The sequence below is a fragment of the Electrona antarctica genome, assembly GCF_951216825.1.
Source record: "Electrona antarctica genome assembly, chromosome: 18".
Classification (NCBI taxonomy): Eukaryota; Metazoa; Chordata; class Actinopteri; order Myctophiformes; family Myctophidae; genus Electrona; species Electrona antarctica.
Genome location: NC_136799.1, coordinates 35,418,032 through 35,442,971, shown reverse-complemented (window position 1 = coordinate 35,442,971; position 24,940 = coordinate 35,418,032). Strand labels below are relative to the sequence as shown.

Genomic DNA, 24,940 nt, shown 5'->3' with positions numbered 1-24,940 from the left:
GACTGAATTCACAGCCTCAAGCTGATACTATTGCATATTAACTACGATAATAGGTCTACCTGTTAGGCTATAGGCTACATCTGTCATAGCTACTGACTGATCACTTCAGAATGCATTTTAAGTACTTTCACTATGCAGCCAACAGCAACATGAGACAGTTTTCTATTGGTAAACCGATACCTTTGTTCTTAAAAGTTTATTTTCACATTTCTCCCACCCACATATAAAAGTATACACACAATGAACAATTCTACAATACACTGGTTATGTATTAACCATTTTGTTTCCCCAGAATTTCTCTGAAATGTAGGCAAAGAAAATCATTGTGATGATGAGTCAATGTTTAACAGGCTGATCATCATTAAGAGCGGTATGCGTGCATTGTTCTAACAAATGTACTTGTATACACAAAGGACAACATATAATAGATACATTTTGACTGTACAGGAAGAAAAAAAAAAAATCAATCAATACCAATGCAGAAAATTCTGCTCTTCTAGTGTTTCAACAAGTTCATTGTTGGATGAGAATATAAGAACAGATTGTACGTTTGGGTGAGGTTCTAGAATATGATCAATAATTATTATATTATTACCGGCTTTGGGTAAAGACTGCTAAATGGTGGTTCACAATTTAGGTTCACACTACAATATGTTTGAGCACTATAGGCACAAGCAGGCTTTTGATACTTACATAAGATACAACTGTCTTGTATTAGATCCTTTATCTATATTATGGTGGGTGTATACACCACGCTTTGGATAATGTCTTGGCTTTTGTACGGTCACCCGGCACCTATATACAAAAATCTATAATCATTCCGAGATGGCCAAACATTCTAGGGAAAAAAAAACTTTTTTAATGCAAAACTGTCCTATAGTGCAAATTGCAAACCCTTGATTACATGGACAAAATAATAATAAAGATAACATAGCAGAGAGGATGCTAGGGAAACCCAACACCAAAGTTGTCTCTGTCCATTAGCCTACTGGTTGATTAAAATGGCATTGACAGCTAGGATTATGAGAGAAGGATGGGATTCATCTTAAAAGTTCTCTTTTAGCACTTGGAGACAGCTTTCATAATCTACTGTGATGACACAGGCCGATCATCCCCTTATAATCCTAGATTGACAGGAAAGAGGCAGGCAAGTTTAGCTCCTCAGAGCTGCCAATCTGGACTGCATCTCTTCAATGTCCTCTTCTGACTCATCAGAGGCTGCAGCAGCCCCTTGAGGCTCCATTTCAGGCAGGGCATCTGTGACTTTGCTGGGTGCTTTGCCTAGGGCACCTAACAATGAAAGCAGATAGAGATGTTTAGAGAAATACATTGAGGAATAACAAGTTAATTCACAGTTGCAGGCCATTATCCCACTACCGGAATCAGAGAGGCAACGTCGCTGTGTGTGTCAGCTCATCACAGGCTGACCAGCACTCCACCTGCCTCCAAATGTGCAACGGACTCTTCATCACTTCTCCGTCTATGATCTTATTATCCCACCCTCAATGTCTTCACATATTGTACAGTTGATATAAAATGCATTATTCAGGCACATTTCAACCACCTCTTTTGACCATTAGGCCCACTCTATGCAACGTCATCAAACAGCGATGCGCGCACACGCACACACACACACACACACACACACACACACACACACACACGGAGTTCAGCTTTAACACATTTTAACACATCCTTGTGATACATTTAATAATCAGTTTACCTGCTGTGATTTCAAAGAGGATCTTGTCAACCTCTGCCTCCGCCTCCTCTTCCATGTCCTCACCATCTTCCATGCTCTCAAATGTGTCCTCCATCATTTCCTCAATGATGCCAGCCTAGGAGATGAATAGGTACAGCACAAATAACCACACAGCGTACTGTGATGATAATAATAAACTTTATTCATATAGCACCTTTCATGACATGTGCTTTCCATAAAAGAGAAAACAAATATAAATACATAAATATAAATAAATACACAGAAATAGCAAGCAAAAACACAGAGTAACATTAAAACAATTAGCAAAGAACATAAAATGGTAACAAATCAGGCAGAGCAGTGATGAATAAGAACACAGATCTGGGCACAGGTCTCCACCAGGAGGATAGGAGTGTGTGTGATGTTTGGCAAAATGTTTAGGAGTGATATAAACATGTTTGTTAGTTTTTTGCAACAATTTTCTTCATTTTGTTGAGGAAATGCAGAGCCAGATCACTCATAGCATCTCTGAGGATAGAATTCTGGATGAGCAGGACATGTGCAGCATTTTGTACAAAACGGGCCACTCCTGAAAACTTTGGAAGGCAATCTTAGCCAATCAGTGTAGAATCTGAGAAATCAAACAGACTCGTCTTGATCACATGACTACAGAGAACATGTATACCGATTTGCATGAGATTTGCATGAAATCTGTGCGACTAATATAAACAATGTGTTTTGCAGAAATCGGCCTCATGGTGGCGCTATAATCGGCAGATGTGGAGGGATGCAGGGAAAATGTTTTTCCATGGCCTCTAGGGAGTGCGCATACAAAGTTGTACACAGATCGATGCAGTTATAGGTCAAAACAGGAATTGCCCTGTTATAGCACCACCATGAGGCTGGTTTGGAGAAAAAAAATGTGTCATGTCGTCCTCAGCCTAGTGGAAATGTGCGTGTATAATTTCACAGAAATTGCACACTGTGTTTGTGATTTGTGGCATTTTGTTCGAAACGGACCAATCATGTGAGCTTTGGAAGCGAATCTTAGCCAATCAGGAAGGAAGATGGGAAATGGTGCAGATCCGTGTTGATTACATTACATTACATTACATCACATGACTATGGAGATAGTGTATACTGAATTGTGTGATGTATGGATAAAATGTGTACGAGTAATCTACAGAAATATGTTTTGCCTAAATCGGCCTCATGGTGGCGCTATAACAGGCCGTTGAGGAATATTTGGGGCAGAGGTTCGTCGTTGGAATCCAGGGAGTGTGTGTGCAAAGTTAGGCATGGATCGGGCCAACGGTGCCGGAGATTAGCTGGTAACAGACGGACGGAAGGAAGGAAGGACAGACGCACACACACACACGGACGGAGTGCAAAACATACTCTCTCCCCATGCCTTCGGCCTGGTGGAGACAAAAACTAAAAGCAAGAGTGAAGAGGTGGGTCTTGAGCTGTGCTTTAAAGATGTCTAAAGAGGGTGCCTGTCTTCTGTAGTGGGAGTTTATATTTTTAGATGCCATTTTTAGGTACTTCTAGCAGGCCAGCAGTGGAGGACCAGCGGTTAGGGACATATCTAGGCAAGCAGTTATGAAGGTAAGAAGGCGCAAGACCATTGAGGGCTTTATAAACAAGTAAAATAATTTAAAAATCAAAAAACACAGAGAGCCAATGTAGTGAGGCTAAAACTGGAGTAATATCATATATTAGTTTTAGTTAAAACTCTAGCTACCGCATTTTGAACAAGTTGAAGTCTGTCAGTTGTTTTCTTTGGTAGGCCAGAAACAAAAGTGCATTGCCGTAATCAATCAACATTTTTGCATTGTCTAATGACAGTTAGATAGGCTCTAATCCATGCAATGTTTCTAAAATGAAAAAGAGCAGTCTTGGTAGCCTAGCCGGATTAATGTGTATTGAAATTCAATTCAGAATCAATAATAAGCCCCAGGTTCCTTACTGTGGAGTTGCTTTCTACAGTCAGGTTACAGAGTATATTTATTATTGATTCTTTCTGCTGTACAATTTAAAGCCAGTTTGTTTGCGATATAGAAGATATCTCAACAATATTTGATCTTACATTATGGCAAGATAACAATAGAGCATATGCTCATGCATAAAGTGAGTGCATTTTAATACAATTAGATAGTACTTTTCTGTTTGGATGTATGGACCGTCAAGGCCAGAAAGTATTTTTTTGCGACTCAGTTTTTAGGCGTTTCCGCATAACTTTCGGGTATGATGTCGTCACCAGGGCTCCAGACTAACTTTTTCACAGGTAGCACTGGTGCCACCTACCTTTTCAGTTGGTAGTGCCACCACAAATTAGGTAGCACTTTTTCTTTACTCTGCGTCCTATAATATAATATTGGCACTTTGGGTACCAGTGTGTGCAGCCACCTTCTTGTCTCTGGAAGACCACTATTTATTTTATTCTGCCATGGGCCGGCACCACTAGGACCTTGGTGTACATAGTAGTCTTGTGCACAAGGTAACTATACAACCCAAACCTCTACAACAGTTTACTTGTGCTTTAATTTATATTCCACCACGCGAGGTGTCTCTTGCCAAAGAAGAACAGATTTACTCTACACAAGGCATTGATAGCTTGTATATCTGTTCTTCTTGGCAAGGGACACACCATCATAATACCAGTACATAGTATAAATTATAGGCTATATTGCTGACCTTCATCATCTCCTTTGAGAGGTCCCTCATCGTGGCTTGGATCTCTGGGATTTTAACTAGGCTCTGCATGGCTTTCATCACCTCTGTGCTCTGCTGAATTGCCCCAGCTACACGCAGCACAGCTGGAAACACACAAACAGAATTCACTTTTCCAACACCAACAATACACAATATTAAGTTACAAACTGACAACCCGATAGTAGCCTGAGAGGCATACAGTTTTTGGCTCAGTCAGGACCAGATGGTAACTTACGTCATGTTGTAGTCACTGGTTTGTAGTCATCAGGCCGAACAACTGAACCAGTATTACCCAAAATTCCATGTGATCAAGGGCATCATAATTTTAGGGCCTACCCAATAAAAGCCTTGAAGCTTGTAGTTTGTTTGATAGGCCTATATATTTTATTACAACTCGTAGCGACTGGTGACACTAAAAACAAACATGGGGGGACCAAAACTGAACTACCTAACCGAAATAGATTTTACCATCCGGTCTAGACCACATCTAGACCGGATCACACAGGCGATTTAAGAACACAGACCATGTTTTCCTCCAAGGTGGAAAGTCTGGTGACACGAGGTTAACCCAATAGTAGAACAACCAGGCCTTTAACACAAAAAACTACCAGAATAATTAACCCTGAGTGGGAATATAGCAATTCTAGCAGGAATATATTTCATTACTTACAAAGCTGGTTCTTCATGCTGAGGAGTACGGAGTTCATGTGGGCTTTAGAAGCATAGAGCTTGCTGATAGCTCGCCTTGACTGGATCAGCTCCTTAGCTAGAATCACACACACATCCCTCTGTCCCTTCTTAGCTGCATCTTTGATGGATCTCTTGACTTTCTCCTCCTCTCTCTGAATGTCTGAAAAACATTAGATAATATATTGTTGAGTTGTGTCTTTATTATTATTAAATAATTACCTTAAACTACACAATATATTGAAATACATTCATATTTAAAGTGCTGTACGTGTTTTGTTAAAATAAGGTAAGCTTTATATTCCAATAGCAACCATTGTTATTGAGTCTATTTCAGTGGCAGGGGAGTGAGGGGACTCTACAGATCTTTAGTAAAATACAGGTATAACAATTCAAATAAAAATGTCATGCAATCAGGATTGGAACGAGAACTAATAGATGACACTGGATAAACAAGTGAAATGGGAAGTGATTCATAAAAACAAATGAGCAGACAAAATTGGAACTGGAACACAAGCTGCTAAATTAAGTTTTGGGTGTTCTCTCTCCTGATGGGATGAGTACACCAGATAATACTAGAGACCTGTTACTGAACAAACATGTCAGAATCAAACACTATTAGAATGAGCTTTAACTTTATATCAATAAACGTTTTGTTTACAAAACAATATAATTTACAGCACCTTCAATTGATTAAATAATCTGTAAACGACAAATATTGAGATCTCACCTCGAATCTGTCTGTCAATCATTCTCATCTCCTTCCTAATTTTGCCAGACCATTCATTGATCTGAAATGGGACATTTATCGTCTTTATCAACATTGTTTGGGTTGGTAGAGTCATAGAGATAGGTGAAATACTAAAACTTAACCTTAAAATATGTGTAAAATAAGACCATGTAAATGTTTATAGGCTTCTTGGATAAACCACTGCTCAAAAGTGGTTTGTTTACATCCGAGCTAACAGCTGACTCGTGTAAGCAGCCATGCTAGCTAGCTAGCTAGCTGTATACAAAAGCACATTATGGCGTTTTAAACATGTTGGTGACAGTGTAGAAGAGATTCAAAGATTTAACGAAGACAAATATTTGCTGGAGAAAAAACAAACGTTAATAATAATATTTTTAAGTTATTTAATATTATTGTTGTTGTCGTGCTAGCAAGTGCAACAGCTTGGAGAAATCAGACTATGCTAACAGTTACTAGCGACTCCCATGTGTGTTGCGTATCTAACTACAGCTATCTTATTAGCTTAATACTACACAAAATATTTCTCTACTCACCAGATCTTTTGGTGGCTTTTCGTGTGTTCTCCCGAATAGTCCCATTGTAACTTAAGACGTTTAGCTAAACTACTAGTAGCCAGCTACAGCTAGCAAGCTCGATCACCTCACCTGGCACTTCCTGACCACCACTTCCTGTTCTTCTGTTTAGGATCCGGCCCGGTTGGAAACTTGGAATATGATCAAACACACAGTGGAGGAACGCCCCACCAACAGCCATAAAGGAGTGTGAATCCCTACTCTAACCCTAATCACAACAGTGGGTAGCCTACATACAATTAAGGTATAACTAGTTTTAATGTTAAAAAAAAAGTGTGTGTGTGTGTGTGTGTGTGTGTGTGTGTGTGTGTGTGTGTGTGTGTGTGTGTGTGTGTGCGTGCGCGTGTGCGTGTGGTGTATATAAGGGCCACTGTCATTTGAAATCCCTGGCTGATTTGTGATCCCAGTTCATTTTGCCAGCCATTTGGCCTGGGCCTGAGGAGGGTAGTTAGCACCAGTGGAAAGGTCATGGCCATGGGGTTTCTCATATGCAGTGGTGGAAGTACATTTACTTAAGTACTAGGCCTGCTTAAGTACAATTTTGAGGTATTTATACTTTACTTTTCAGTAGGCTACTTTTACAAACTACTCCACTACTCAGATCCAAATATTGTACTTTTACTCCACTACATTTATTTGAAAACTTTAGTTACTAGTTACTTTGAAGATTTTGATTATTATTGCAAAAAACATACTGTGTATATTAACAACTCAGCCCTATATACAATTCGGCCATTTGAAAACAATGCGCCGCAGACCTGCTATTTTCAAAACATTTTTAGGCATTTGAAAATTTTAAATGCGATATTCTGCATAATGAGTACTTTTACTTTGGTACTTTAAGTACATTTTGATTCCAATACTTTTGTACCTCTACTCAAGTAGCCTACATTTTGAATTCGATTTTTACTTGTAACTGAGTATTTCTATATTGCAGTATTGATAATTTTACTTAAGCAAGGCATTTGAATACTTTTTCCACCACTGCTCATTATGGTTAGGCTTCATCCTTGTTCCGTTTCATCCATTGCAGTATGACTGAAGCAAGTTTCATGGCCCATTACATTTGGATGGAATGTGGACATTTTGTCTACAGGAAAGGTCATGGGTTTACAAACAGGTAAATTAAGTAGGGTGCAACTTGTAATCTGTTAGATTTTAAGATATGGTCGTGTAACCTGTGTTAAATTGGATCCAAAGTTGCTTTTACAATGAGCTTTACATTCACCCATTCACATCTGTGCTCGGGACAAGAAAAAGTAGTAGTATATGGCATTGGCAGGCAATCCTATGCCAATTGACCTTTGGACACAACAGCTATCTGGGTGCACCTAGCCCTGGTCCAGTGCTTATAGCGAGAGAGACTCGCTATAAGCACTGTGACTGGACCAGGGCTATAGGGTGCACCATGCACATGCACTGGTTTTCCAAAAATCTATTAAAAAAAGTTCCCTATAGACAGTTTAATACAGGTCTGCTGATGATGACATTACATAGACATGGGATGGACAGTATTTATTTTTTGTTAACGTACTACATTCACAACATAGGCATGCATGCATATAAGAATGGGCAATTTGTCTGATGTTTTCAGTGTTCATAAGATATTTGTTAACTCTTAATTTGTATAATAGCCTACTTTTGCTGCTGCATGACTGAAAGCATCAAACATGAATTTGAGTCCATTACAGTCTCTAATGTTTGAATTACTTACTCGACAATGTCACACTATTTCACTTTTTATGTATGATTGAGTCGTGACACTTTTGAGTCCTTGCCTCTATTGGTCCTGCACGCTGCACCTGTCCCTGACGGCGACACAGGTCCCTTATCGCAATATGATTGGCTACTTGGTTGTCAGGCAACCAGTGACGCAGCAACTACGCTACAGTTACCGTTACCGTTGAGTAGACTGTAGTCACTACATAGAGAATAGAGATGAAAATCGACGGCTTCTCAAAAGATCAAACGAGAAAAGAAACCCATCTTGTTTAAACGACAGGCTTACTGTCGTCGTCATCATCATTTGTAACTAATACGGATGAAGAATGACAGAATGTAGTTCCCAAAGAAAATAATATGCATTTGAAGTTTTGTTGCTGTTGCCTCCCTGACAACCATCTAGCCAATCACACAGCGTAGCCGTCCCTCCGGATATGGGATCTATCTAGCACCGTCCCCATCATCATGATGCCTTCTGCTTCTGCCGTCTGCCTATGCTTCTGCCAGGGGATTCTAGATTCTTCTCTTACGGACTGGTCGTCGCACCAATCAAACAAGGATTTGGGTGCCACATAGCCAATCACAGACGAACGAGGGCGGGTTCACGAAGCATCCTTTAACCATTGCGCATGTTTGTTAGGGCTGCCGGGTCCTGAATCCTCTGGACCTCATCATCGCGTAGTACTGGAGATTAGATTGAATGGGTTTAAAGCGTATCGTCTTACATAACATAGAGTATTGCAGTTAGCACACAGTGAGGTAGCAGTAGTAAAGCACAGTATCATCATCATATTGTTTGGTTCCTGAGGTGGCAGTATGTCCGTGGTAGGCATTGATGTGGGTTTCCAGAACTGTTACATCGCTGTGGCTCGGAGCGGTGGCATTGAAACCGTTGCCAATGAATACAGTGACAGATGCACACCGTAAGTAGAATAATATACTGATTATTACACAATGATGTTGTTGTCATTGACATCCTTTGGCCGTGACTTTGTTACGCGATGTTTGCGACTGGAAGGAACCGCACTCACTGTGACCTGATGTCACGGCATCAGCATTGTAAGGATAATAATAGATGCTGTGTGTGCAGGATGGATTAATTATAGATGTATTAAACGCCACACACACACACCAGACGTGTGCATTCTTTTTTAAACAATAAACGTAGCCCATTAAAAATATATGGTCCCTGGGGTGGAGATCCACACAGTCACTTCAGTTTTATAGAGTTACAGAAATGAATAAATGTAACACTGAGAATGTAACTGTGTACAAGACAAGCAAAAGTAACCAGAGGCATGTACATACAGGCAACTCATGGCAGAAGATGAGAGAGTGATAATAAGACAATAAAATAACATGCCTTCAGAAATGACTTTTCTTTGTTGACGACATTTGCAATTTTGCATACGACTGACAAGGTTAAACATTATTGTAGGCTGCTACCATGACACGCACTATCGCAGTGATGCAGGGCAGGCCCCTAGCACGTGCGCGTGCCGCTGGAGCGCATGTTTTGTGCTGCGCAGTGAGCGTTGAAGTTAGCTTTGACTGTGACAGTCAGTCAGACACATAAAAAATACATTATTTATTTTTAAGGGATGGATCGTCATGGATTATTGGATATAATGTCGGTCAAAGAAAACAAATATTTTTACATGGTGACAGTGCACTGCAGTGGGGCTTGTAATGGATCCATACAAGATAGTTCATTCTCTTGTAATGATCTATTATTAATATACATTATCTAAGCACCTCTCAGCCATAGAACCAGCCTTTAAACCAGGGAAAGGCTACTGTTTATGTATATTGGACTGTTATATTTCTGATTATTTATGTGTCACACAGACAGAATCAAATAAATCTATGACAGTCTTCCATGGCTATACTGTTTATCTTGTTCGTACAATTACTGTTTGATTGTTAAATCTTATATGCTTGTGTTGGCTATTCTTGCACAAAAACACCATCTAAGTGTAAAAATGTAGCTTTTAGTGGTTTAAAACACCTGCAAAGACAATGGTGAACATTGCTGCATGCTTACTGACGTGGAGTTAAGGAAAGGGGATGCAGGGGCTGCAGGAACCTGGAGGCAGCAGGAGTTTTCATTCCCAAATTGGATGGATATGTTTTGGAGGGGAGGTGTGGAACTATAGAGCTGGTGCTGCCAATTGATTAAATGGATCCTCAACACAAGTTCTAGAAAGATTCCCATTTGCCACTGTCAGCATTGCAAAACAATGTTATCAGTGGTGTGCAAAGGATGCGTACAATGAGTGATGAGAAGTGAAGTTGCAAGTGAGGTTTACTTTTGAAGGTGAACTGCTCTGTCACATATACTGACCTAGTTTATAGTCAGACTCCCTTGTGAAATTAGCTAAATATTGGGCAGTCTCACAGCCCACATAGTTTTTGCCTGGCACACCATCTGTTTCCAGAGAGTTCAACTATATCGCAGCTGATATCAGCAGCACTAATACAATATTCCTTTTTTCCTCTGAAGGGCTTGTGTGTCTTTGGCCTCCAAAAACCGTATAATTGGAAATGCAGCTAAGGGTCAGGTAAGACAGCTACAACTATCCATATAATTTATGTAATGAAGGTAACATTCCACACAGAGATCAATGCTGCTGTTGTAAATCAATGTTTAAAAGATGAGATGAGATGATACAGTTGTTCTGGTTGTTGTTCCAGATTATAACAAACTTCAAAAACACAGTTCATGGCTTCAAAAAGTTCCACGCCAGAGCATTCGATGACCCTTATGTCCAGGCAGAAAAACCAAAACTCCCATACAGTTTGCATAAACTGGCCAATGGCACTACTGGAATTAAGGTAAACGCACTGCACAGTTTTCCAGTGCATACATTCTTGTTTATCTTCCACTGCTGTCACTGTTGTTAGCGTGTATCCGTATTGTGATTTATTTTATTGACTTTTTAGGACTTTCATTTAATACTGGAAGTCAATGGTGGTGGATATGGCTTAAATGTTGCCCAAATATGGAGATGACTGATGTCATAGTACTGACATCGTAGATGACGGATAGTCATAGACTGGCCAGATCAGCGTGATCCAGTATGAGAGTGACGACACTAGTGTTCACTCCCATTGGAAGAATGGAATATGGAAGTGCTCATTCTATCTCAATGACATAGTTCCAATGTTTGGAACTATGCACATTGAGATTGAACGAGCGGTGAGATCAAAGCGTGTCGCGACTCTCTTCTACGGCTCTGGGCCAAATGGCATAAGAGATCCACATGGAAGTCAGTTCGTTATTAGGCCCGTCTTGTTTTAACTAGATCAGCTCACCAGCTCAGATCAGTGATCAGAGTAAGTAGGCCTGTCTAGACTCAGCCATAGTTCTCACCACCAAGACTTACGTCATGATGCAGAAACAGCACTGCATGTTCCTGCTGTACATGATGTCATCAAATTGTCAGTCATCTTCATATTGACAACACATCGCAGAGCAGTGACGCGGCGTGTAGACCAGTGCATGCTGCTTACCACAGACAGACATAATTTAGACTTTATTATGGTAGATACTATATAGATTCAAATTCATAGGCAGTGTTTTTGTTTTGTTTTTGTGACTTAAATAAAGGTACAGTAGGGCAACAGATATGGGACAACTTCATATATTGTCTATACTTCGACATATCTAGACAATAATATCAGTTTCTTTTTTATATAATTAAATTATATATGGAATGGAATTGAACAATCGTGACATCACGAGTGAAGGACGTGTTTAGTTGTATATACTGTATTAGAATATTGGCCTATAAATGTACATTTTACATGTCTAGCATTCAAAACTAGCTTTTGTGATGCATCTGCCTGGTACCAATTTCAACTGTTAAATATGAGATTACATTTATATACCGGTAGATTCTATAATAACAAGTTTATATATACTGTCTGTAAGTGTCCCTTAGTTAGTTATAGGGAGCTTGGATGTGTTTACCAGGGTGGATCTTCTTCCACTCCTAACTTCACAGCCTTGAGTATGGGAAATGGATTTAGCTGATATAACATGTTAACATTATTTATGAAAATGACAAATTATAACATCGGTATTGTTTTTCCACATTATTTGAATTTCCAGTGTTTCAAATTATTTGTTTTAGCATTAGTATTTCTACTTCAATGACTAATTGCACTTGAGAAACTTAATCTATTCCTCATTTGCAGGTGCGGTATTTGGATGAGGACAAAGTGTTCACTGTTGAGCAGATAACAGGAATGCTGTTGACCAAGTTAAAAGAGACAGCAGAGAGTGGACTGAAGAAACCAGTGGTGGACTGCGTCATATCTGTGAGTGACACATACATTTCCAAATACAAAGAACCCTATATCATTTATTGTACAGGGAATATGGAAAATAGCAGACATGTGGCATAGAACGAGCTATTAGATTTGCAATTTTGAAAGTTTTTGAAAGAAAAAACACCATCATTTGATTTGTAACCTAAGTAAGTACGGTGTTCAGTGACTGGTATAATATGTTTGGTATATTTTTCAGGTCCCAAGTTTTTACACAGATGCTGAAAGACGATCTGTGTTGGATGCATCACAGATTGCTGGGCTGAACTGTTTACGTCTGATTAACGACACTACTGCAGGTCAGTAACTTTATTTAGAACAAAATGCTTATAGTGACATTTCTGAAATGGCTGCATAGCAGCAGTTTAGAAGGATTATCACCTGCTGTTTGCTAGCTTCAGTAGAAATCTGTCAGTTCATGCAAAGTTGAAGTATTGTCGGGTATTATAACATGCCATTCAAGAGATACAGTACATACTGTTGGTGATTGTTGTACTGCAAGTTGAAACACTAACACACAAAGTAACACTCTGCATTGCTATATAATTAGCATTTGAGGATGATAATTAATTTGTTCCTAGATTCCAATCAGTTTGTGATTTTTATTTGGATTGACAGTGGCTTTGGCATATGGGATCTACAAACAGGACCTCCCTACTCCAGAGGAGAAACCAAGAAACGTGGTTTTTGTGGACATAGGACATTCATCATACCAGGTCTCTGTAACTGCCTTCAACAAAGGCAAACTTAAGGTTGGTACTAGTTATTTCAAATGCACACATTTCCTGACAATAGCATAAGCACAAGCTCCAAGAGATTGTATGTGTTGTGAGCCTGTAGATTGTACATTTTTGGTTAGAAACACCATCATACGACTAAGTATAAATCATGTTTAAAAATCCCAATTGTAATCTGTACCCTCAGGTCCTTGCCACAGCGTTTGACCCATACCTGGGTGGCCGTAATTTTGACGAGGCGCTAGTGGATTACTTCTGTGAGGACTTTAAGGGGCGGTACAAGCTCAACGTGAAGGAGAACCCTAGGGCCATCCTGCGTCTGCACCAGGAGTGTGAAAAGTTGAAGAAGCTAATGAGCGCAAACTCTTCTGACCTGCCTCTGAACATAGAGTGCTTTATGAATGACATTGATGTTTCTGGCAGAATGAATAGGTAAAACAAAAATCCCACCTTAATTTTATTTTGCATCTTAAGCATGGGTAATCTAACATACAGTACATACAGAATATATTATATTTATATTATATTTATATTATATTTTTCTCTTCTTTGTTTTGTTTGTCATTTCAGGACCCAGTTTGAAGACATGTGTGCTCAATATCTATTGAGGGTAGAGTTGCCATTGAAAGCTGTCCTTGAACAGTCAAGTACGTCACAGTGTTTGGTTTATGTTAATCACAACGGGCACTCAAGTGGTGCAGGGGTATAGTTCCTGCCCACCACCTGTAAATTAGATGTTGGAAATGGAATCCTCCGTAGTGCATTCCGCCTGGCTGGGTATTCCAACACAATTGGTTGCGCTTGTAGGAGGGCGGTTGGTCGGTCAGCACGTTCTTCGTCACTGACTGCACTACAGTCTCCTACAGGTTGGTCAAGGGCGTGAAGAACTGTAAGGAATAGGGTGTTACTCCACACTCTCTATGTCCTCGCAGTCATAGACATAAAAAGGTAGACGCCTCTTCCGGCTCTGGGGTGCGTGTCAAAATTGAAGGCACAATTTTCCTGAGATTCCTTGCGAAGCAGAGTGAAAGCTTGTCAAGCTTCCGCGTGCGTAACATAAGTCCCGGAAAAGATGCGCTGTTATTGGCCAGTAGTCAGTTGAGTGACAGCGAGAGACATGGTGGAGTCGCATGAGTGGCGTCACTTGAGTTAGGGTTCGGCATCGTGCCTTCAGTGCTTCCCTATGGCACTTCCGCTTGACCTCCTGCCTTCAATGGAGACACGTCGCTCCAATGAACTGCAGCGGCCAATGAGGCATCTATATTTTTTAATATCTATGCTTGCAGTGACTGTGATTGTGGCAGATGTGAAAGGAAGCAGCAGGTGATTTCATGAGTATCAGAGTATCATGTGGTTTCAGTTTTTTGATTGAATACTTTATTAGTGAGAAATGTAAACAGCACAAGGTACAGCCAGATATTTAGGTTAAAGGACAACACAAAAAAAGTCATGGGGACTTGTTTCCATTGTGGTCCTATGTATTCAATTCATCCACATAACGTAACAATAATACATATCAATTATCAACAAATACAAAACACTAAATGTAAGCAGTGAATGAATCACCTCCTTTCTATGGGGAAATTGTGTTTTCAGGCCTGTTTTGAAAGAAGCCAGTGATCCACATTTTATAGTACCATCCCTAAGGCCAAGTCCGAACTCCGAAGACCAACCAGTAGGGGTCAGGAGTGACAATATTACACAAGTGTGTGTGGAAATCAGAAATGTAATAGCAAACTAAATTGGGAGAAAGGGGGGGAAATTGCCTAAACAAATAATAATAGTAATAATGATTATATAGCCAACATTAACAATACAACAGCGAGTTTTTTTGTTATGTTTTATAACAGAGCTTAGCCGGGATGAGGTCTATGCAGTCGAGGTGGTGGGTGGAGCCACCAGGATCCCAGCCATCAAAGAGAGGATCTCCAAGTTCTTTGGCAAGGACGTCAGCACCACCCTCAATGCTGACGAGGCTGTCGCAAGGGGATGTGCACTTCAGGTACTGTACGCTTGGTACTGTATGACATGCAGACTATTAAATCTGAAATCTATCGTTGTGTTGTAAGGAGGACATGTGAAAATCTGACAACACTTCTCCAATGTGTTATTTGGGTTGAGAGCTGCACTCTCGAGGTGCTGCGAAATCTCAGCCAGCCTCATGTTGAAATAAGCTAAGGCTGGCAGATTTTGCAACGCCTTTGAGAGAGAGCAAGAGAGACATGCAGTAACACATTGGAAAGTGTTATGTCACATTTTTTGCCGACGGACGCCGAATTTCTATTTCACTTCACTGCCTTATTCAGTGTGAAAATGCACCCATTGCAGCTGTTTTCTGAGATGGACATTGCCGAAGAGAGTGATTATTATTTGGTGTAATACTGAATTCAGAGCAACATAGCAACTCAAGAACAACATTGATTATTTACGTCATTGCATTCAAAGGACACCCATTGGCCCGTTTAGAATTCCAACTGAAAAACTCCAACTGGGCGACAGCAACACCAGACCCTGAGATCTCAACATAGATTTTTGGGTCCTCATCACAATAGAATGACATAATTCAGGTTGAAATCAGTGACTTCTTACATTTGTGTGTGTCTATGTTGATATGGTGTGTGTGTGTGTGTGTGTGTGTGTGTGTGTGTGTGTGTGTGTGTGTGTGTGTGTGTGTGTGTGTGTGTGTGTGTGTGTGCATGCAATGTTTGTAGTGTGCAATTTTGTCTCCTGCATTTAAAGTGCGTGAATTCTCCATTACGGATGCGGTTCCGTTTCCCATCACTCTGCGCTGGAAATCACCCACAGAGGATGGAGTCGGGTATGGACGTCTTTCTATCCCTTGATCAAACCATATATCCACAACAATAGTGACTGAAGCACGACATTGCACAAACTTAAAGATACCTGTCCTTTGTGTCTCCACAAGCTGTTGATTCCATTTTGTTGCGTCCCTGTCACAGAGAGTGTGAGGTGTTCAGCAAGAACCATGCAGCTCCCTTTTCCAAAGTTATCACCTTCCACAAGAAGGAAACCTTTGACCTTGAGGCCTTCTACAGCAACCCTCAAGAGCTTCCATACCCAGACCAAAGGATAGGTAAATTAACTGCTGCTACAGCACTTCTGTATAATTCACTTAGACTTTGTTCAGCTCTGCTTCCACAGGGTTTATATATAGCCTCTTGGGGTGCATGTATAATGTGTCTGGCTCCATGTAAAAGCTATACTTTCTGCAGTATCAGATCCCATTTTTGTGTGACTCTCGTGGGACTTTTAGTCTGAAACACCTCAGTGCTTGTCAAAGTGAGATAACTACATAAAGTGTGGATTCACATTTAACAGCGCTTTGATTTATCTTTTCAATAAACCACTCTCTCGCACTTCCTTCCCTCTTTCTCCCAGGCTGCTTCTCTGTTCAGAATGTTGTCCCCCAGCCAGATGGAGACAGTTCAAAAGTGAAAGTTAAAGTGCGTGTTAATGTGCACGGCATCTTCAGTGTATCTAGCGCTGCACTGATTGAGAAGCAAAAAGGTGACGGAGAGGATGTTCAGATGGACATGGAGCCCATGGTGCAGAATGACGGCAGGCCAGAGGACCAGGTCAGCACACCTCTCAACACTTTTCAAAAGAGCTCTAGTGGACAGTGGAGACACAACCACTCTTTCTTACCCTGTACGCTTCATACCCTGTCTGCTCTTCAAACACACCCCCATCCCCTGGCTTATGCATTTTTAATCCATAAGCACCACATCACGTTATCAGTTGGAATCGCAATTCCAATTTCAACTAGAAACATGTTCTGCTTGGAGCACTAGTCTCTGCCAGGTAGCTTATTGTGGACCAGCAAAGTTTGGATTGTGTGTTTTACAAAGAAATTGACTCACGGTGGCACTATAACAGGATGATGTAAAAGATGTAGGTTCTTCCTTGACTTACTGGGATGGGTCCAACCGATTTTGTGCAAAATGGACCCCTCCGCATTAATTCATGAAAAATCAGACAGATCCGTCTTGATCACAATCACATGCTATAGAGATAATGTGTACCGAATACCGATCTGCATGATGTTTGGACAAAAGCTATAAGAGTAATATATATTTTTTAAATGCAAAGATCGGCCTCCTGGTGGTGCGATGTGAAAGACTTGGGACAGAGGTTCTGCTCTGGCCTCCAGGGAGTGAGCGTGCAAAGTTTCAATCTTTCGGTGGCGGGGATTAGCTGCTCAGACAGACGGACACACACATGGACGGACGGACAGAGGCGAAAACATAGTCTCAGCCATGCCTTTGGTCCAATTGTGTATTTCTTCGTCATTTACGCTTATCCATGTTAACAAGAATAATTTGCATCTTAAATAGGTGGTTTGAAATATTACTAAGATTAGTGAGAAGATAAATCAGTTACAATATGTGTGTACTGGGATAAAGTCACTATGGACTTGTATCATATTTCAGAATAAAATGCAGGTGGACCCGGAGGGTCAAAGCCAGCTGGACCAGCAGAATGAAGATGCCAGTTCCAGCAGTAAGGTCAGTTGGTGCAGAATTACATGCACAGTAACATTCTGTTTTAACTCGGAGTTAAATTAACACTCAGGACTTTGCTGTATTAACGGTAAATTAACTGGGAACAGAGAGAGGGAGTGCAAGGAGAAAATATAGGAAAGAAATAAGTTAAAAGACAATGTACATTGTACATTTATACATACAAATGTAAGGGTGCAGTCACATTGAATTTCAATTCTGCCTATGCGGGTGGACTCGGACAATGCTTTTCAATGAGAATGGATACGTTTTTGTTTTTGCGAAATCCTTGAATAGCAACAAACTGCTCCATTCCCATTGAAAAGCATTGGCAGAATCCGCCCGCAGAATTAAAGTTCGGTGTGACGGCACCCTAACACGTATGTACATGAGGTTAGACATAAGGTGCAGGTTAAAAAACATAGCAACAGGTGAGGTACATGAGGTATAGCACGGGAATGGTATAGAAGTCTTATAAAGCCCAAACCACAGCAATGATTCGCCATGCAACTCCTTGCAACCAAACGGTTGTGAGTAGTTGCACGTACAGTACAGTAGTTGCACGTACAGTACAGTAGTTGCGCTCAACCACAGTGATGGCCCGCCATGCATCCAACACGCTTTGAACTGAGCAGATTAGACTTTCCGTTCCAGAGATAATGGCCAAAACATCTTGAAAACTGACACTTTCGCTGATTTTCGATTGAGTTTTGGCCATTATCGCATATTATTTCTTTATTAACACGGGCTAGGAAGGTTGGACGGTGACAAACTAGATACCCGAGTAAAGTTCACTTTGAGCTGCATCCAACCCTACCCTGCTTAGGGCCCCCATATGGACAGGGCTGGGCCTGACTGTGCAACCATTATCCCCAATGGCATTTGCAAGGAGTTGCAATGGTGTGTCGTGCTCTTAACAAAAAAGTTTGTTGCGACTAGTTGCATTGGTGCGGTTAAATAACCAGGTAAGACACATTAAGAACAGATTCTTATTTACAAATGGGGCTTGCCAAAAGGTGTGGCCTTTTGAGGGAGAGGGGGGGGAATTAGGGGCTAAAAGAAAATAATCAGGTTAAAATAAAACAAAAGCACCATAGAATTTAGTATAGGGGGTGAATTGTTTCTGTTTACCAATACAGGAAGGGGCACCAGGAGAGAAGCAGGATGCGACGGCAGGGGGAAGTAAGCCCAAAGTCAAGGTGAAGAGCATCGATCTGCCCATCTTAGCCAACACCATCAGACAACTGGACAGGGGTGTCCTTAATGACTTTATAGAGTATGAGGTGAGTCCCTCTGGTGGTCCAAAGAAATGCAGAGTCATGCCGTTATTGGAATGCCTATCGCTAGGTGACCTGAAAAAAGATGGCTTTATTCAGCTATGCATGTAAAGTCCAACCTGTGTCCGTTTGAATTTTTTACATTATTCACTTTTCAACGCTATACAAAATAATACTGCTCATCTCTACGAGTGGGAATGATGGTAGAGCAGAGGTTAGATTCTGGATGAATGTCAGAAAATGAATCTCTTATTACGGTATGTCAGATGAATACTATACCATACGTTCAGTTACTCAGTGCTACAGTAAAGTACCTCCAAGTGAAGTAAGAACACTAATGTACCAAATAATAAAGTTCACAGAAGAATGTTTTGGATTCAAGTGTTTGAGGACTACATCATCTGGTCAAAATATAATTTGGCTAGTAGTTGATTGATGAAATGTGTGCCGTGTTTGTGTTTTCAGGGTCAGATGATTGTTCAGGACAAACTGGAGAAAGAGCGGAATGATGCTAAAAATGCTGTGGAGGAGTACGTATATGACCTACGGGACAAACTCTGTGGCATCTATGAAAAGTACATCACAGAGGAGGTAATAACATTATTTTTTATTTCATACAAATTCCTCTGTACAGACAGTACTAACAATAAAATAATGATTTCAGATTTACATTTGGGTTTGTATTTACATGCGGTGGTTGGGATTTACGTGTGGCGCAGGGGTAAAGTTCCTGTGAGCGGACATCCCAGTTATACAATATCCTTGTTTTCAACATTCACAACAACCAAATTGTCCCGGTTTTTACCACGATTAAAATAAGGCTAATAATAGTAATACAACGAACAAACACAATTCAGTAAAACTGTTAAAAATCTGTTATTTGGACCTCATTAATAGGACAGTAGCCGACTGACGCTGATGCTGGAGGACACAGAGAACTGGTTGTATGAAGAGGGAGAAGATCAACCCAAACAGGTCTACGTGGAAAAACTGGAAGCACTCAAGGTTGGTCTTTGCTTACTATACTGTAGAACAGGGGTTCTCAACGTTTTTGGCCGGGGACCCCCGAAAATGCTTTGGCAACGTCTCGGGACCCCCGCCCCGCCCCCTCCCGACCCCCAATATAAATTGACTGCTACAATAACCTTAAACCATTTTGGGCGGGAACCCCTTTTGGTGTTTTAAGCATTGTTATAATTTAGCTATTTAAAAATAGCAGATCTACAAGCTCATAGCGCGCCACCGAGTGGCGCGCTACGAGCTTGTAGGTCTGCTATTTTTGAAAAATCGTGATTTTTTTTTCTTTTTTTAAAAAATCTTTTTTTTTTTTTTTTTTTGAAAATAATTTGGGGACCCCCTAAAATAATTTGGCGACCCCCTGAGGGGTCGCGACCCACGGGTTGAGAACCCCTGCTGTAGAAGAATTTCTATGTCAGTTGTCCGAAACTACTGGATTTGCACAAACACTTCTTTACTATCAACACTGGCTTAGTGTTAAGCGGTTCTGTTTCAAAAGCTTATTTTATGGTCTCAAATGACACATTGCACTAGACTAGACCATGAGGTCCAGAACAGGGATTAAGAGACAGATTATAAAATGTAATGGATCAAGAGCATGTCCTAATCTTCTGAATAGCATTCTGATTATTAGTCGAGTGGTGATTGGTGAACTATTGAAACGAGGCCGTCTAACGCCAGGGCTCCACCGGACGCGTTGCGTCTCCGTCAATTTTAATGCACGCGTTAATGTCACGCAACGCGGGCAGTGGAGCCACCCTTCATTGATTAAAAAGGGAACATTCCCTGACGGTGACGGAGACGCGACGCTGACGCGCCCGGTGGAGCCCCGGTGTAACTGTACAGCATGTCTCTATTTGCAATGACTCAATTGTATCACACAGGCACATGAATATATTATTATGTCTTTAACTCAATATCTGATAATGGTTCAATTTGGTGTTTAAAAGGTCAGGTTCGGTGATGACGAGCCATGTAGCTCAACTGTGTGCACCTTTATTCCCCGGTTGCCATTCTTCTCTATATTGAATATCCTTCAGTAAAACTTCTATCATTTTGCAGAGGTTTGGTCAGCCCATTCAGGACCGACACAGGGAGCAGGAGGACAGGCCGAGGGCTTTTGAAGAACTCGGCAAGAAACTGCAACTTTTTATGAAGGCTGTGGAATCCTATAAACAGAAGGTGAACATAGAATATATTGGTGCATATGTATTGATTGATTTTTCACAGGATGCAGAATGGGTACATTTCAAACGAAAGCACAAGTCATAGCTGTACTTTGTTCCCGTTTCATTTCATCTAACTTGATTTTATACTATCTTAGCTTGTAGATCCGCCTTTTTCACTATTTTTGAATTTTTGGAGGGAAACTTTTAATGGGGATGAAAGTGGTTCACACTTACACTAGACCTGAGGCTGATTCTAAAAACGGCTTCTATAAGTTTTCTGAAAATGTTAAAATGTTCATTAAAAAAACTAATATGACACAGATGCTGTCCAGCCTTGAAACAGCTCTAAAAAGGTGAAAACTGTGTTGTACAGCTTCACTGTCAACGACACCAAGGCTGCAATGGGACCACACAAATTATGGTCATTTTTGATGCCGAGTGCACAAACTTGTTTTCTTTTTGGTGGTTTATCTCCTGTGGCCTGTAAACACTGGAAATGTTTCAGGTCACACAATTTACACCTTTAGCAGGGCTACAGTATATTATTATGAAATGACTATGCCACCCTCACAAATAGGAGTGAGGGATCCTACAAACACCTTAACACATTAACCATAGCATTAACCATATACTGTATATGCTGGACAAGGTTAAGGTTTCCCAATTTGGTACGGGTGAATGAACAGCACCAGAGGCTGATGTAACAAAGTGTCAAGTTTATTCAACATGTAGAAAAATATATTCAAGTTAAAATACAGAAGAGGGGTTATTATAGCTGGGAAATCATGATTCTAAAAGTGGGACTGAGCCCAAGGGCAGGTGATATAGGCTGAAGGCTTCAGGGCCTACTGGGTCCTCCAAAGTAAACATACACCGCAAAAAATCAAAGAAATATAAATACGCAAAACCAAACGCAAGTAAAAGTAAATTAAACTAATCACAGCAAACAAAATCCAAACCATGCAATATTAAATAATGGCACAGCCGCCCGCCCAGTATACACCCATGTCCTCTACAACATGGCCTAACAAACGATCTGGTAAAACACAGTCTCAAATACAACATGGCATGGTGGGAAAAACAGTGAAAGGTTGTAGGTTAGGTAGATTAGTTGTCCTCCTACAATAGAGCACATAATACATCAAGTGGATCCCCCTCAATACAAATTCATTACATTATACAAAATATAGCAAAACGACTAAAATACCAAAACATACCCAGTCAATATACTCAAGGCTCGACTGAATACCACACCATGTGGTTAACCCAGGAGGAAAGGACCTGGAGGCTCTGGAAATACAGAGGATAAATTTGGCTTACAATGTTGACTAACATTGTCCCCACTGCCCATGTCAAAATTCCTCATAAAACGCATTCCCCTACCCTTTACCGACTCCGACAGTGTCCCAGCTCTCCCTCATAAAACATCACACCTACCTTACTCTGTAAATGTAATATAAAATGCCTAATTAAAATATATCCATCCCCATATAATCAAAATGAATATAAGCATCAACATTTGTTTCAGGTTTTCTTACCAAGTACTAGGCTGTGTACATACAGTACACCTTATGCCTCCAGGTCCCCACTCCTCAACTAACACTCAAATCAGGCTTCTGGCCAAACATGAGGCCTGAGGCCTCAAACCTTTTATGCACTACCCTTAAAGGGGCAGTGCTACACACCTTTATTGTTTGTATCCTTGAAATGAAATGTGATAGATGTAAAACCATAAATGGGAAGTGTATGTGATGTATTGATGTATTATTAAGGGAATTAGGTCCATGTTAGAGAATTGATCTTTCTTAACTCCCTCCTAGGATGAGCGATACTTGCATCTGAATGCAGAGGAGATGAGCACTGCGGAGAAGTGTATAAATGACTGCATGAATTGGATGAACAGCATGATGAATGCTCAGAATAAACTGACCATCGCTCAGGATCCCATCGTCAAAGTGGCAGAGATCATCTCCAAGATACAAGTATGTGATTGGAATGACAATTTAACATGCAGCTTGTTCTTTCTTTCATTGAGAAAAATGTAATCAGCTGTACACTTTATGCTTACCAGGAGCTGGACGAGGTATGCAATCCTGTGATCAACAGGCCAAAGCCCAAAATAGAGGAGGTGCCTGAAGAAAACGATAAAACCAGCGGGGATCATAACGGCCCGACGGCCCGGCAAGGAGCTGAGGGGAAGGGAGATGCTAAGACGAAGCCTGCTTCAGGAGAGATGGAAGTGGACTGAATTCTGCTTTGTCTGACAACCAAACTCTGCCACCATCACTCCATCGCTGAACATTTAAGCCTTATCTATACTCTATAGTATGAGGGTGTCGCTTGCCAACAAGAATGTGACATGTCGCTAGCTTGTAGATCTGTTCTTTTAGGCAAGCAACACCCTTGCACGATGGAGTATAAATTAAGCTTTAGACTGTAGAAATGTGAATACCTGGGACCATTAATCCATGTTTACCAGCCAGTCAGCAGGGTGTTATGCGAATTTGTTTTCAGTTTCCCCCTGTTGGCCTTTTCCTTTTGAATTTTATTTTATTTCTATTCCACTTACCGTCGTGTGTGAAAATAGTGTGAATCCCTAGGTTTGACTTATCCAATAAATGGCAGAATGATCATGCAATAGACCAAACACTTGTTCTGAAGTAAAACTGATTTCTCTTTAACATACATACTGTAGGTAAGCTTTTGTGTTTGCATCTCCGAAACCTAAGTGTCCATTCTCCGCTGTGAATTCTATCACTTGGCCTTCTAAAGCGACATAACAACAAAGTGCTGTCTACTCTAAGCAATCGCTATGGCTGATTGATTTTGATTGGCTGATTATTAGTATGTATGCATTAATGCATATTATATATATTTGTATTTAATGACTTTGGAATGGTGTCCATGTCTAGAAACTGTAAATACTATTTTAGTAATTTAAAGCAGCTGTAGTTATACTGTAGTATGTATATTTAGAGAACACATTCCTAGTGTTAAAATGGAAATGGCAACGCTTCATACACCAAATCTCAAATAATCATACAGGCTGCTTATTTCCTTCCTGTTTTCGTGCATCTTCCGTAAAGTCATATGGGATTTAAAGATGGCAAATAATAAATACATTTGTCCGTAAGACAAATTTTAAAGTCTGAAATGGTTTGATGTTCTGCTGCTAAAACATGAAATTAAAGACTCGCCCACAAATAAATAGAAAATTTGAAAAAAGCAAATGAATAATATGAAATGGTTAAAAAATGAATTCAAACGTTTCTAGAAGTTTCTAGGGAAATATATATATATGGATATATAAATTATTGGGATAATGTTAAATTGATCGTTATGTAGGCCTAGATCAGCATAAGTTGAAGTTTCAGGATGGAGATCATTTTTCTTCCGTATGTACTGTATGGGTTGGTGTTTAAAACATTGGGAAATTTGGAGGTAATACAAGAATTAAAGGTGCTGTAAGTGTACAGTCATACTGATCTAAACAGTTCTCTCTCTCGCTCTCTCTCTCTCTCTCTCTCTAGCTGTAATTGGAAAGCATAATAATGGAAAGTATGAATATTGTATAAAGTGGACCATGTATTAAAATAAGTAAGGGGCATCATGTGGTTTCAGATTATAGCTTCATTGTTTGGTACATACTGTGTATACCCAAGGGCACGTTCGGAAATAGCGCACTGTGCAATGCAAACTAATAACGACGAGTGCGCTCCCGGTGCGCATTTCCGAACGC

General features: G+C 40.4%; 2 protein-coding genes and 1 long non-coding RNA gene across 3 annotated transcripts; 1 reads left to right on the top strand and 2 right to left on the bottom strand.

Moving 5' to 3' along the window:
- Positions 1 to 158: 158 nt before the first annotated feature.
- chmp3 (charged multivesicular body protein 3) lies at positions 159 to 6,580 on the bottom strand. Its single transcript, XM_079527637.1, has 6 exons — positions 6,389 to 6,580; positions 5,835 to 5,895; positions 5,088 to 5,267; positions 4,400 to 4,521; positions 1,724 to 1,838; positions 159 to 1,290 (listed from the first exon to the last, which is right to left on the bottom strand). Exons 1-6 carry the CDS (start codon positions 6,431 to 6,433, stop codon positions 1,154 to 1,156), a joined length of 660 nt encoding a protein of 219 aa, XP_079383763.1. The 5' UTR covers positions 6,434 to 6,580; the 3' UTR covers positions 159 to 1,153.
- A 2,211-nt stretch (positions 6,581 to 8,791) lies between these two features.
- Positions 8,792 to 24,329, top strand: hspa4l (heat shock protein 4 like). The gene is made up of 19 exons (XM_079528304.1): positions 8,792 to 9,072; positions 10,653 to 10,710; positions 10,844 to 10,984; positions 12,350 to 12,472; positions 12,681 to 12,780; positions 13,100 to 13,233; positions 13,406 to 13,650; positions 13,789 to 13,865; positions 15,069 to 15,220; positions 15,930 to 16,036; positions 16,179 to 16,312; positions 16,618 to 16,814; positions 17,670 to 17,744; positions 18,878 to 19,021; positions 19,481 to 19,606; positions 19,913 to 20,020; positions 21,095 to 21,214; positions 23,022 to 23,183; positions 23,273 to 24,329. The coding sequence occupies exons 1-19, from the start codon at positions 8,966 to 8,968 to the stop codon at positions 23,447 to 23,449; spliced, it is 2,487 nt and encodes an 828-aa protein (XP_079384430.1). The 5' UTR covers positions 8,792 to 8,965; the 3' UTR covers positions 23,450 to 24,329.
- LOC306942428 lies at positions 21,074 to 22,814 on the bottom strand. Its single transcript, XR_013792290.1, has 3 exons — positions 22,740 to 22,814; positions 22,419 to 22,491; positions 21,074 to 21,201 (listed from the first exon to the last, which is right to left on the bottom strand). It is a non-coding gene; the product is annotated as an uncharacterized lncRNA (long non-coding RNA).
- Positions 24,330 to 24,940: the final 611 nt, after the last annotated feature.

What these genes read in the sequence shown, in the direction of transcription:
- chmp3 (XM_079527637.1), bottom strand. Translation starts at nt 6,433, where the DNA reads ATGGGACTATTCGGGAGAACACACGAAAAGCCACCAAAAGATCTG. An exon ending in CAGCATGAAGAACCAGCTTT is followed by an intron (nt 4,522 to 5,087) that starts GTAAGTAATGAA and finishes GTGTGTTTCCAG; the next exon opens with CTGTGCTGCGTGTAGCTGGG. An exon ending in CCTCTTTGAAATCACAGCAG is followed by an intron (nt 1,291 to 1,723) that starts GTAAACTGATTA and finishes TTTCATTGTTAG; the next exon opens with GTGCCCTAGGCAAAGCACCC.
- hspa4l (XM_079528304.1), top strand. Translation starts at nt 8,966, where the DNA reads ATGTCCGTGGTAGGCATTGATGTGGGTTTCCAGAACTGTTACATCGCT. An exon ending in TGGTGGACTGCGTCATATCT is followed by an intron (nt 12,473 to 12,680) that starts GTGAGTGACACA and finishes TATATTTTTCAG; the next exon opens with GTCCCAAGTTTTTACACAGA. An exon ending in TGGAATCCTATAAACAGAAG is followed by an intron (nt 21,215 to 23,021) that starts GTGAACATAGAA and finishes ACTCCCTCCTAG; the next exon opens with GATGAGCGATACTTGCATCT.